Genomic DNA, 13,830 nt, shown 5'->3' with positions numbered 1-13,830 from the left:
CCAACTCAGTGAAGACAAAGGAAAGCGTGTCTCCTTAGCTCCAGGTCCTTCTAGCACTCTCATTTCATGTCTGCCACTGTCTTTTTAATACAGACTTTATTGATGTCAGAGAAGGGAGAAAGAGCCCTGACCAGTTGGCTCAGTGGATAGAGCGTCGGCCTGCGGACTGAAAGGTCCTAGGTTCGATTCCAGTCAAGGGCATGTACCTTGGTTGCGGGCACATCCCCAGTGGGGGCCGTGCAGGAGGCAGCTGATCGATGTTTCTCTCTCATCGATGTTTCTAGCTCTCTAGCCCTCTCCCTTCCTCCCTGTAAAAAATCAATAAAATATATTTTTTAAAAAAAAAAGAGAAGGGAGAAAGAGAGAGAAACATCAATGATGAGAGAGAATCATGGAGCAGCTGCCTCCTGGGAATCGAGCCCGCAACCTGGGCATGTGCCCTGACCGGGAATCGAACCCTGACCTCCTGGTTCATAGGTCGATGCTCAACCGCTGAGCCACACCGTCCGGGCGCATCTGCACTGTCTTCATCAGAGGCTCTTTCTACGTAGTTTTCATGAAACGTCCTCTCGTGCCTCTTCCTCACGTCTCTTCCTCGTCCCCCTCCGTGTCCTCCCTCAGGAACCTCTACTGGACGGACTGGAACCGAGACAGCCCCAAGATCGAGACCTCCTACATGGACGGCACCCACCGCAGGGTCCTCGTGCAGGACGACCTGGGCCTGCCCAACGGGCTGACCTTCGATGCCTACTCGTCCCAGCTCTGCTGGGTGGATGCAGGTGAGGCCTGGGGTCGGGGCCGTGTGCCCCACCGAGAGCCGGCCCGGCTGGACAGCAAGAGGATGTCGAGGGAAGAGGGCACGAGAGAACATTTTCTTTTCCTGCACAAAAATAGCTGCATTGTCTTGCTCGGAAAGCCATGGTTTCTCGGGGCTTGACGCTGTCTGGGGAGGGGTTTCCATCACTGAAGTCTGGGGTCAGCGAACTCCAGCCCGTGGCGTCCAGCCTGCCCCCTGCTCGGGGGTCACCCGGGGCCTGGAAACGTGACATTTTAAATGGTTACGTAATTGCCCACTTCATGTCCTTCATGTTGCCTCTTGGCCCATAGAACCTAACATACAATCTGGTCCTTTAACAGATCTGGTATCTGTTCATCGATTCACGGCGTACAAACCTGTAGTCGCCACGGGCCAGGGCAGGACGTGGAGCCACAGGAGATAAAGCCATGCCCTCCTGCCTGGGCCCTGCCGGGCAGACCTGGGCATCCTTCGGGCACGGGCTGTGGGCAGCAACATCCGTCACCGTCTGTCTCTGTTGAGAACGTGTCCGGTGCCACGGGGCTGCAGGGGCTACGTCTTGCACTTGGGGCGAATGAGGGGTGAGGTGCCCACGGTTACGGGAACACACCTTAGTCGCCATGTGGGCACCGGCCCGAGACTTGCCCAGCTGCTGCCCAGCGGTGCCCTGTCGTCCGTAGGTCTGAGGGGGACGTGAGCAAGAACTAGGAGGTGGCCTCTTCCTCCTGAGCCCCTGCTCCGGACACAGGCTCTGCTCATACTGCCCAGCAGAGCCCGGCGTGGGTGCCCCACAAGGGGGATGCTGACCGACCAGGGCAAGAGGGGCTGAAGGGCTGCTCAGGGTTTGAGGAGCACCCCGTGCATTCTCTGGGACCCACCAGGGGAGGGCTCGGTTCCCCCGGGCCAGGTCGGGCTCTTCAGAGCTAGGCTCTGTTCTTGGGGGTTCGCTTGGCTCTTGGGGGTTAGCTCAGCTTTTTGGGGCTACTCTCAAGGCTTGGCTTTTGAGACTGGGGACTGGCAGGTTCTCTCGCCCCCTCTCCTTGCTCAGTGACACAAAGGGGCCCTTTCCTGGGCGGGGACAATGAAGGGCTTGTTCTCGCTCCCACAGGCACTAGCCGGGCCGAGTGCCTAAGGCCGGAGCAGCCTGTCCGTCGCAGGGTCCTCGAAGGCCTCCAGTACCCTTTCTCGGTGACGAGCTTCGGGAAGAATCTGTATTACACGGACTGGAAGACGTGAGTCAGCGGCCTGCCTGGCCACCCTCCCCCTTGGGGCGGCCCAGCCCTGCCCTTCTGCCACCTGGCCTGACCTCCCGTCTCCGAGATGCCCCCGCCGGCCGGCCTTCCGGTGGACAGGAGATGATGAGGCTCCTGGGAGAGCGGGCGCCATGGATGCCATGGCGCAGCAGGGTGGGCGGCGGCCTCCAGGCTGTACCCTGGGGCTTGCTGAGCCCTGAGCATCCCTGCTCTTTCCCCGGAGCTGGCCCGGGGAGACCCTCGGCTGGTGGGCTCCGTGCCCACTCCGTGCCCCACTTTCTCATTGTTCTTAAGCTGCATGTGCCACAGGCCCTCGGCCACCCCTCCCGGCAAAGTGGAGGTTAAACAGAGCAAGCCCTGTGGCTGGGCTGTGTGCATAGGAAGCAGATTTCCCAGCTTAGAATGTGGTGCCAGAGGGGAACCCCAGCCGATCCTGTCCTTTATTTTTCATATATTTTTATTGATTTCAGAGAGGAAGGGAGATAGCTAAAGAGATAGAAACATCACTGATGAGAGAGAATCATCGATCGGCTGCCTCCTGCATGCCCCTCCTGGGGATCGAGCCATGACCCCGGCATATACCCTTGACCGGAACCGAACCCAGGACCCTTCAGTCTGCAGGCCAATGCTCTATCCACTGAGCCAAACCGGCTAGGGCTCTGTCCTTTTTTTTAAGAAGACAGGGAAGCCCAGCCAGTGTGGCTCAGTGGTTGAGTATTGACCTATGAACCAGGAAGTCACGATTCTATTCTGGTCAGGGCACATGCCTGAGTGTGGGGCATACAGGAGGCAGCGGATCGATGATTCTCCCTCATCATTGATATTTCTATCTCCCTCTCTCCCTCCCTCCCTTCATCCCCCTCTGAAATCAATAAAAGCATATATTTATATGTAAGAAAAAAAAGGGAAATGCAGGCTTGACCACCCCCGCGGAGGAAGGGCTGGCTGGGGGGCAAGGCCAGGGTAGCAGCGTACACTGCACAGCCTCCAGCGTCTCCCCAAAACCACGGAAGAGGCTGCTCTGTCGGGAACAGTGGGAGCCGTCAGATGTGTGTTACCTTCCGCCTCTGGGTTCTTGTAGGAACTCCGTGGCTGCCGTTGATATCGCTGTTGCCAAAGAGACGGACACCTTCCACCCCCACAAGCAGACCCGGCTGTACGGCATCACCACCGCCCTGTCTCAGTGTCCCCAAGGTAACCCACCTGGGCTCCCCCTGCGCAGGGGCCGCACCCACACTCGCAGGGGAGGCGCGGTCCCCCCCGGTCCAGGGTCTGCCTTGTTTGTGGCTGAGCCAGATGCGTAGGACGTGGCCTGAAGGGACAAGGGGAGGAAGAGCACCGAGTCTGGGGCCGGGTCCAGAAGTGGCTGCCTTCTAGAAGGTTCCAGCCAGGAGCGTCAGTGCTAGGAGCTCTGCTGCTTTGAACGTCCATGTATTCGGCCGAACAGCCATAGCCATAATTAATAATAAAAATAGTTATAAACACGGAGCGGGCACTTTCGGCGAGCTGGGTGCTTTGCACAGATGGACTCCCTCGGCATCCTGAGTGCTGTGTGTTCATTCGTTCATTTACTCCTCACAGCAATGCCGTGAGTAGCTACGGTTATTATGCTCCTTTAAAATAGATTTCTGCCGAAACCGGTTTGGCTCAGTGGATAGAGCGTCGGCCTGTGGACTGAAAGGTCCCGGGTTTGATTCCGGTCAAGGGCATGTACCTGGGTTGCGGGCACATCCCCAGTAGGAGATGTGCAGGAGGCGGCTGATCGATGTTTCTCTCTCATCGATGTTTCTAACTCTCTATCTCTCTCCCTTCCTCTCTGTAAAAAATCAATAAAATATATTTTTAAAAAAATTATAAAAAAATAAAATAGATTTCTATTGATTTCAGAGAGGAAGGGAGAGAGAAAGAGAAGCATCCATGATGAGAGAGAGTCATTGATGGGCTGCCTCCTGCACGCTCCCTACTGGGGATCGAGCCCGCAACCCGGGCATGTGCCCTAGGAACCTGACCTCCTGGTTCCTAGGTCGACGCTCAACCACTGAGCCACACCCACCGGGCTATTATGCTCATCCTATATAATAAAAGGCTAATATGCAAATTGTCCCCTCGGCCAGGATTTCGACTGGGAGTTCGACCAGGGGGGTGGGCCGGCCGGCCAACCACCCGCAGCCCCTCCCCCCGCTGGCCCTGCCCGATCGGCCCGATCAGGGCGGGCTGGCTGGACCCCACCCGTGCACGAATTCATGCACTGGGCCTCTAGTTTGATAAATAAGGAAGCTGAAGCCATTCGCCCAACATCACATGGCTGACCGTGGCAGAACCAGAGGCAAGCTCGGCCCGGAGTCGGTGCTGCCTCTTCTAGACCCCTCCCCGGACGGACTCTCGTCCCTGACTCCCTCCTCCCCCCAGTCAGGTGCAACGCCACATGGGCAAGCTAGGTAGAGGGTACTTTGTGTTTTAAAATCCCAACTCTGTGTTACAATCAGAGCAAGTAAAAATTTTTCTTCCCCCGAGAGACCGAAGGCCCCCCCCCCCCCCCCCCCCCCGCCGGGGGGCAGGAATCAGGCTTTCAGACTTTTTGGCAGAAACAGCCGAGGAGCTGAGCTTAACGGAGTGCCTGGTACACCCCCCCCCCCTGCACCCCGGAGCCCCCACAAGGCGTGGCCTCCATGTGCTTAGAGGCTGTCGAGCTGATTTCTGCCTCCTCCAGGTCACAACTACTGCTCAGTGAACAACGGCGGCTGCACCCACCTCTGCTTGGCCACCCCAGGAAGCAGGACCTGCCGTTGCCCTGACAACACCCTGGGAGTTGACTGCATTGAGCGGAAATGAAGACAAGACTGCCTTGTTTCCTCACCGAGTATTTCGCAAGCAACACCCTGCTGCAAAGGGTCCAGACCGAAAACTGTCTGACCTGGTGGCTGAGTGGCCGCCAGCCTGAGCCTTAACAACGTTCCCCTCCCCGTTCCCCAACTCATAAGCCCTGAGCTTCTGGAATGGGGAAGTTCCTACCCCTCCACAAAGACAGGACCCGCCCCCCCGCCCCCCCCCCCAAACCCTTAGACAAATGAATACAGCCCCGAGGGAGGGTTACGTGCCCTGTCCCTGTGCTCTGGAACTAAGTTGTGTTCCCCAACTTAGCACCCCAGTGGTGAGCAGACCCTCCCAGGCCTGAGCCATCCCCTGTGGCCTTATAAGCTCAGCCGCACACTGACACACCCACCACTTTGTCAGCACCTTGACACCTGCCAAGGCTGCAGCCCGTTGGAACCTAAATCAGGGGAGAGCCTTTCCTTGAATAATTGGAGTTTGTTTTCAGAGGCGAGTTCCCCCCCCCCGCCCCCCCGAGAATCACAGCGTTTGGGGAACACACAGGTTGTTTAGATGGCCCAACTCATAAATTAGTTTCACTTTCTTTTTATATTTATCATTCATTCTATATCAAGCCCTCTATATTCAAACGTTTGTCGTGATTTTTGTATAATTTTTGTAAGTGTTTTTTTAAATGGTAAATTCTTGAACTGTGGAAACCATTGAAGGTGCTTATTAACTGTTCCCCCAGTTTATACAACTGTTGGATGATTCCTTGAGTTTACAGCTATATAAATAGGAGTGTAGACAATAAAAAACATTTTTGGTAATAAGTCTTCCTCTGTCTTACCTGAATGAAGAAAGTAATGTCAGGAGGCTGACTCACGATGAAAAGACAACCGTGTGATAGTTGGCGACCCTGGCGTTACAGGGGGGCAGTTTGTGTCCCAGGGGAGTCCACAGAAGACTGACGGGTGTGGGGTTGACTTAAACACAAAAGCAGTCACACACCACCCTGTTGTGTGTGTTTTTGTGTTGTTGGTGTTTTTTTTCCATTGATTTTTAGAGAGAGTGGAAGAGAGAAGGAAAGACAGAGAGAAACATCGATGTGAGAGAAACACATCGATTGGCTGCCTCCTGACCAGGGCCCAGGCCAGGGAGGAGCCTGCAAGCAAGATACCCTTGACCGGAATTGAACCCAGGACCGTTTGGTCCGCAGGCCAATGCTCTGTCCACTGAGCCACACCAGCTAGGGCCACACCACCCTTTTGGCCATTGTTTTCATTTTTTTAGAAAATGTCCATTTCCTGATTCTGCAGCAAAGAATTACTCCTACCTCTTTAAACCACAGATGGTAGATGTGAGGTCACTATGGCGTCTGGGATCCGCTGGACACATTTGTAAGGGTGATGTAATAGCCTTATTTTTTTAAAAATATTTTCATTGATTTCAGAGAGGAAGGGAGAGGGAGAGAGAGCTAGAAACATCAATGATGAGAGAGAATCATGGATCAGCTGCCTCCTGCATGCCCCCCTCATGGGATCGAGCCTGCAACCCGGGCGTGTGCCCTGACCGGGAATCAAACCGGTGACCTCCTGGTTCCTGGGTCCATGCTCAGCTGCTGAGCCACACCCAGCTGGGCCAGCCTTATTTGTTAAATACCAGCATGCACTTAACACCTGGCGTGACGTCTCTTTGCAACGAGGCAAACCTGCAGCGAATGATGTTTCCAAGACAATGAAAAGGTAAGGGCAGCGTGGTTTTTGCAAACTTCTTTTCGAGGCCGCTCAAGCTCACACGTTTGCAGATGTGAAAGGAGGGGGAGAGACAGGGCCCAGAGCCCTTCCTGGCGGGACTGTCCCTGCCTGGCTGTGGCTCCAGGATGGGCCTCCTGGTTGCCTGAAGCGCTGGTGGGGCCAGGTGAGCCCTGGTGACACTCAGCCTGGGCTTTCCAGCAGGTGTGACAGGTTGTACTAGTCTTCTCGGGTGCAGTTCCAGCAGAGGCCACTAGAGGGCAGGAGAGACCGCTCAATGCCTGCCTGGTAGAGTGGGTGTGGGGCTGGGGTGCAGGAAGGGGCGAGGTGTGCGGGTAGGGGATGGGATAGGGGTGGGGCCCAGGGTGGAGGCTCCAGGAGGCCCCGATAACTTCCCCCAAAGCAGCAGGGCTCAGCCTTTCTTATCATCCTGCTCAAGAACTTTCTTAATGTTGGTGGGTTGCCTAACCCGTAACCAAAGGGAAGTCCCGATGTCCGTTTCCCAAATGTCTTCAAGCCTCTTCATTTCAATGCGGATTTCCCCCAGAGAGCCCCGCACGTTCCTTCCAAAGTTACCCAATAGGCATTCAGGGCTTCGCGGGGCCCTGGGGCCGCAGCCTTCCTTCCTGGGCGCGCTGCTGTGTGCACCCCAGTCCCTTCCTCTCTGCAGGGGCAGGAGCCGCCTGCAGAGCCTCCTCGCAGCCTCAGAAGGAACCGACCCTGCGGACACCTTGATCTTGGACTTGTGGCCTCCAGAGCTGAGGCCCTACGGTTCTGTTTAAGCCTCTCGGTCTGTGGGGTCGGTTACAACAGCCTAAGGAACCGATCCACACGGGACGCGTTCCCTAATACGCAGGCTCCATCTCAGTTCTTGCCGATCGGAGGTTTCTTGGGATTAAAACGTGGGTTTCAGAAGGAAACCAACATGAGCTGCAAGTGTGCGGGACCCCCAAGCGGGAGCCTGCACTTCGTGGTGGTCAGGACTCAGAGCCGCCCTGTGAGCTGGGCGGGGTGGGCCCTGTGAGCTAGGCAGTGCGGGGCGTGCAGGAGGCGGCCGATCAATTCTCTCTCATCATTGCTGTTTCTCGAGCCCTCTCCCTTCCTCTCTGAAATCAATAAAAATATATTTTTTTTACAAATTTCAGGTTGAGAGGGAGATGGGGAAAGATCCCCTCCCTCCCATATTGCTGATGGCAGAGCCTTGCAGACGGGAATTCCCTGGCTTCCTGGTCACAGCTGTGGTGACTTTGGAGTCACCCCCCTTCCAGGGTCACTGCACACACTGGCACCTGGGGGGAGGGGGCGCGGGCTGGGCAGGCAGATGCACACACTGGACAGGCCTGCCCTGGCCCCGCCCCAGGTCCTCTGCTAGGCTGGCCTGGAGGGGGAGGGGCAGACACTGTGGGCTGTCCCTGGGGCCTGCAGGTTCCCAGTGGCTCCACCCATGGGCTCTGCAACAGTTCCTGTTTGGGGACCCAGGTACCAAGTGAAAGTGACAAAGAGGAAGCTGTGGCTGTCCCAGGGAGAGGGGTGGGGGCAGGGCCGCCTTCCCGTTGCCCTTTGCGGGTGGGATGCTCCCGGGCTCATGGCAAAGGCTCAGTGGGACCTGGGCCGCTCCCAGCTGCTGCTGCGGGGGCCCCTGGAGTCCACAGAATAGGGGAGACCTTCACTCAGGCGCTCCTTCCTTTGCCATCACCCCCCACCCACAGCCACCCCCACCCCCACTCACCCACCCTTCCCTCAGTGGGTACTTCTCACACTGCCCTGAAATGACCTCTTTTTAAAAAATATATTTTTATTCATTTCAGAGAGGAAGAGGGAGATAGAAACATCAATGATGAGAGAGAATCACTGATCCGCTGCCTCCTGCACGCCCCACCCTGGGGATCCAGCCCGAAACCCCGCATGTGTCCTGACCAGAATCCAACTGTGACCTCCTGGTTCATAGGTCGATGCTCAACCCCTGAGCCACACTGGCCGGGCTGAAATGACCTCTTTCTTTGTCCACTTCCCAGACTGGCCTGGGGAGGGTTTGAAGGCAAGCCCTCCGCGCCCCTCATCCTTGCTGCCCGATGCCTGGGAGCCGGCAGGGCACACAGCAAGCACTCCTCCAGCGTCGATGGACGGACAGAGGGCGTGGGTGCACTGGGAGCCGACAGGTTCCCACCCAAGCAAAGGCTCCTCCAGCCGAAACTCCCTCCCCCTGCCAGGATGTGGCCCACCGCGGCCTGTCCGCTCTGTGACGTTCTGGGAAGGGTGACGGTGAGAGATCCGGCCCTCGTCCTCGCCTCTCCTGGGTCATCAGGAGGCCGCAGAGCCCCTGTCACAGGGTAACTGCTTCTTCAGGCCTCAGGGTTCGAGGTGCATCCCCCTCGGCTCACAGGGTGTCGAGCCTCCCTCGTGGCATGGCCTTCCTGGGGGCACCGTCATGTGAGGGCGCTGCCCTCCCAACCACCCCGCCAGGGTCGAGGGAGGCCACCTGGGAAGGTGACCGCCCACCGCGGACGGTGCTGTCAGAGCCCGGGTGCCTGACTCCACTCGCAGGGGCTCTGCTCACCTCTGTGCCCTTCGTGTCCCTAAGGCCAAAGGCCCTTTTTCTTTTCTTTTCTTCTTTTTTAAATATATTTTATTGATTTTTCACAGAGAGGAAGGGAGAGGGACAGAGAGCTAGAAACATCGACCAGCTGCCTCCTGCACGCCCCCCACTGGGTATGTGCCCGCAACCAAGGTACATGCCCTTGACCGGAATCGAACCTGGGACCCTTCAGTCCGCAGGCCGACGCTCTATCCACTGAGCCAAACCGGCTAGGGCTCCTCTCCTCTCTCCTCTCCTCTCCTCTCCTCTCCTCTCCTCTCCTCTCTCTCCTTTCCTTTCCTTTCCTTTCTTCTTAGTTCTCATTTGAGAATATTTCCCCATTGATTTTTAAGGAGAGTGGAAGGGAGAGGAAAAGACAGAGAGAAACATGGATGTGAGAGAAACACATCGATGGGTGGCCTCCTGAATGCGCCGGACCAGGGCCCGGGCCGGGGAGGAGCCTGCCACCGAGGTGCGTGCCCTTGACCGGGATCAGACCCGGGACCCTTCGGTCTGCAGGCTGACGCTCTATCCGCTGAGCCAGCTGGGGTCAGAGGCCCCATTTTTTTCAAAAGACAGCGTGAGACCTTCTCGCTGGTTGAGCCGGTTCTTGCGCAGCGCGGGGCTGTTTGTGGGCTCGCGGGGATGTGGCAACAGTGGCTGTGGCCTCCGAAAGGCGTTCTCCATCTGGGATGGGGGTTACCCACAGGCCCGCTCCGCAGGAACTGGGCACGTCTCCTGACGCAATCGCAACTGCTGGCCGTTCTCTTCTCAGGAAGCAGGACAACGTGTGCTGGGGTGCGGCACCCACGGAAGAAGGGGCCCGGGGCCCGGCCGGTGTGGCTCAGTGGTTGAGCATTGACCTATGAACCAGGAGGTCAGGGCACATGCCCGGGTTGCGGGCTCCATCCCCAGTGTGGGGCGTGCAGGAGGCAGCCAGTCACTGAGCCACACCGGCCGGGCCAGGTGTACACGTTGAAGGGTCACGTGTCGCTTCAGCCGCCCCGGGCCGTGTCCTCCGTGGGGCTCAGGCCGCGTGTGGAGAACGCCGCTCGCTGGGGCCTGTCTGATCGGCTCCTCGTGACCAGCTCCACTGATGCGCTCGGGGCTGGCATGTTACATAAGTGATAACACTCGGTGAGTCACGCAGGAGGCACATGATGTTGGTGTTCGTCTGTGGGGAGATACTACGGGGTGAGAAATAGCTGGTTCCTCTCCAGCGTGTCCCCAGCGGTTTCTAAACATGCCACACACTGGGCGCCGCCCACCACACCCTCCCCAGGTGGCGGGTTCCTCCCGTGCACCCCCTTCCTGTTCTCAGGACAGAGCTGGCTCCTCCTGTCCCTTTCCCCTCCCCCGCCTGTCACAGAGGTTTGCACTGAACAAGGAGCCCACAAGGGCTTGTCGGACAGACCTCTGAACCAGGAGGTCAGGGTGCGATGCCCAGTCAGGGTCAGGGCACATGCCCAGGTTGTGGGCTCAAGTCCCAGTGGGGGGGCGCACAGGAGGCAGCTGATGGATGTTTCTCTCTCATCATGGATGTTACTATCTCTCTCTCCCTCTCCCGTCCTCTCTCAAATCAACAAAAAAAATATATATTTTAAATATATTTTATTGATTTTTTACAGAGAGAAAGGGAGAGGGATAGAGCGTTAGAAACATCAATGAGAGAGAAACGTCGATCAGCTGCCTCCTGCACACCCCCTACTGGGGATATGCCCGCAACCAAGGTACATGCCCTTGACCGGAATCGAACCTGGGACCCTTCAGTCCGCAGGCCGACGCTCTATCCACTGAGCCAAACCGGCTAGGGCCAAAAATATATTTTAAAGTAAATGAATGAATGAATGATTGAGGTCCTGGGTATCGCGCAGCAATAAACACCTCCTCAGGAGTACCTCTCAGAAAGATCTCTACAGCTAACAGGTCTGTGTGTGCACACACATACATACATATACACGTGTGTACAGACAGCTAAAAGGCCGATGTGTGACCTCGGAACGAGACCTCCTACCCTCAATACTTCAGATCACTTTTTCCCTCCGGGAGACGGGATAAATTGCTTGCTCAGACTCTTGAGTTTAATTTTTTGTTCTTGTTGTTCACCCTCACCCGAGGACATTTTCCCATTGATTTTTAGAGAGAGTGAAAGGGAGAGGGAGAGACAGAGAGAAACATCGATGTGAGAGAGAGAGACATCTATTGGTTGCCTCCTGCACGTGCCTTGGGGAGGAGCCTGCAACCGAGGTGCATGCCCTTGGCCGGAATCGAACCCGGGACCCTTCAGTCTGCAGGCTGACGCTCTATCCACTGAGCCACACCGGCCAGGGCGGGTTTAATGGAAGAATGCATTTTCCCCATGAGCTGTTCTCAGGCAGGAAGGAGTGTTACAGCGTCCGAGGGTGAATCCCATGCCCAGGTGTCTCTCCTTTCGCCTGTCAGGGCTGCTGTCCGTGATTGGAGGAAAACAGGCCCTTCAAACAGGCAGGAGGCCTTAGATCTCCGGCCCAGGACGCAGAGGAAACCTCAGAAACGTAATGAAGGCGGTGAGCCGCGCCCCTATGAACCAGGAGGTCAGGGTTCATACCTGTGCAGCTGTGCGTGCTCTCCAGTTGAATGACAGCAGAATGGAGGCTTTGACGGACAGACGGGCGGCGGAATCCGATACTCGAGTCCCTGTAATGGGATTGTCAGACATGGCCCGGAGGGACCCTGGCTCCGGCTCTTTGTCCGGATCTTATTACACCGGGGACAGGACGCCAGGGGGTTGTTCGCTGACGAAACGAACGGCTCTTGGCTTTGGAGTGCCTTTCCTGGGCATCTGCCGGGCTGGGCATCTCCACGGTGCCCAGAAGATCCTGTCCTCACACAAACAGCCCTTCTAGGGGCAGAAAGAGCTTGTTGGGGGACCAGCTAGAATGGTAAGAAATATTCATCATGCTCTGTTAACTGTGATGGCTTTATTCTGATGAAAGAAGGCACAGGCTAACCTGGCTGGGAGTTACACGTGGACCTGGGAGCTCACTTGGAAATGTGGCCCGTCCTCCTCGTCAAGTTGCTGCGAAACCAGAATCACCAGCCCTTTGAAGACCTCCCCACCCCCCAGCCCTCTGCTTACCTGTGAACTGCCCATTCGGCCACCCTTTCGCCTACTTCCCCAAGTCATCTTTGTCCTCCTACCCAATATAAGCAGCTGGCTGATGGTGGGGGGCAGAGCAGATGTTTGTGGGTGACCTGCCGCTCTCCCACGCTGCCGTCAGGACTGGAATAGACGCTCAAAAGTAGCATCCCCAACGCACAGCGCCTGTTCGGATGCAGAGCACACAGGTCCCTTGAATTCCTGTGTTGTTATTTTCTTCTATTCTTTGTTGCTGTGGCTGTTAATCGTCACTCGAGGATGTTTTTCCATTGATTTTGAGAGAGAGTGGAAGGGAGAAGAAGGAGATACGGAGAGAGAAACATGGATGTGAGAGAGACACATCCATTGGTTGCTCCCACATGCCCACCCCCGCCCCGACCAGGGCCTGGGATTAAGCCTGCACCAGAGGTAAGTGCCCTTGACCGGAATTGAACCGGCAGCCCTTCAGTCTGTGGGCTGACGCTCTAACCACTGAGAAAAAACAGCTAGGGCAATTTTCCTCTTAGTTGAGTGTTTTGATCAATGACGCCGTTGTTCTTCAGCCTGAGACTTTCCATTCAAGCACAGACTTTTCATCAAATCATGAAAATTCAATACAAATTGCCGTTTGTACGTAAGCATGTACATTGTATTTAAAATGAAAGGAAAATGGAATGGTAGTCACTTAAAAAAAAAAATGCGACCTAACCGGTTTGGCTCAGTGGATAGAGCGTCGGCCTGCGGACTGAAGGGTCCCAGGTTTGATTCCGGTCAAGGGCATGCACCTGGGTTGCGGGCACATCCCCAGTAGGGGGTGTGCAGGAGGCAGCTGATCGATGCTTCTCTCTCATCGATGTTTCTAACTCTTTATCCCTCTCCCTTCCTCTCTATAAAAGAAAAAAATCTATAAAATATATATTATTAAAAATGCAGCATTGCTGGGAGCCTGGACCCCTGATCCACTGTTCCCTGGGAAATGCGGATTCTGGAAACATCGATGTGAGAGAGACACAGCCATTGGTTGGTTGCCTCCAGGGCTGGGCTTCCCGCCTCCATCATGGGGTGCGGCCACTCGTGCTGCTGAATCAGAGCATCGGCTGACGGAGCCCATGCGGCCCTGCTCTTATTTTTACAAAGCGTCTTCCCAGCGAGGCCTGCTCGGAGCTTCTGGGTCTTTCCTTGGCTCCTCTCCAACCCCCTGACTAATTTCCTGTGCACAGGGCCCTCAGGCCAAGACTCCGCTTCTGAGCCACCACATCAGAGCCGGAGCCACTGGCTCAGAGTGTCCCCCGGAGGGGGCGCCCGCTGCAGGTGGCGCGGGTGCTGGCCCACAGGCACAGAAGCGCTCGGGCTGGCGTAGTCCAGTGGTTAGGCGCTGGCCTGCTGCAGCTCTGTGAGGCACATTATAGTCTTCTCCCCGTTTTATTTTATTTTTAAAAAATATTTTTGTATTGGTTGCAGAGAGGAAGGGAGAGGGAGAGAGAGAAACATCCATGATGAGAGAGAATCATGGATCCGGCTGC

General features: G+C 56.2%; 1 protein-coding gene across 1 annotated transcript in view; it reads left to right on the top strand.

The window, feature by feature from the left end:
* Positions 1 to 5,693, top strand: part of NID1 (nidogen 1) — a 42,465-nt gene extending 36,772 nt beyond the window's left edge. Inside the window, exons 15-18 of the mRNA XM_023744557.1 lie at positions 622 to 779; positions 1,905 to 2,028; positions 3,131 to 3,243; positions 4,760 to 5,693. Of these exons, the coding sequence (XP_023600325.1) occupies positions 622 to 779; positions 1,905 to 2,028; positions 3,131 to 3,243; positions 4,760 to 4,881 (517 nt within the window). The 3' untranslated portion in view covers positions 4,882 to 5,693. The remainder of the gene's footprint in view (positions 1 to 621; positions 780 to 1,904; positions 2,029 to 3,130; positions 3,244 to 4,759) is intronic.
* Positions 5,694 to 13,830: the final 8,137 nt, after the last annotated feature.

This window comes from Myotis lucifugus, unplaced genomic scaffold (genome assembly GCF_000147115.1).
Source record: "Myotis lucifugus unplaced genomic scaffold, Myoluc2.0 scaffold_473, whole genome shotgun sequence".
NCBI classification, from domain to species: domain Eukaryota; kingdom Metazoa; phylum Chordata; class Mammalia; order Chiroptera; family Vespertilionidae; genus Myotis; species Myotis lucifugus.
Note: the sequence above shows the minus strand (reverse complement) of the source record. Positions and strands in the feature narration are given on the sequence as shown.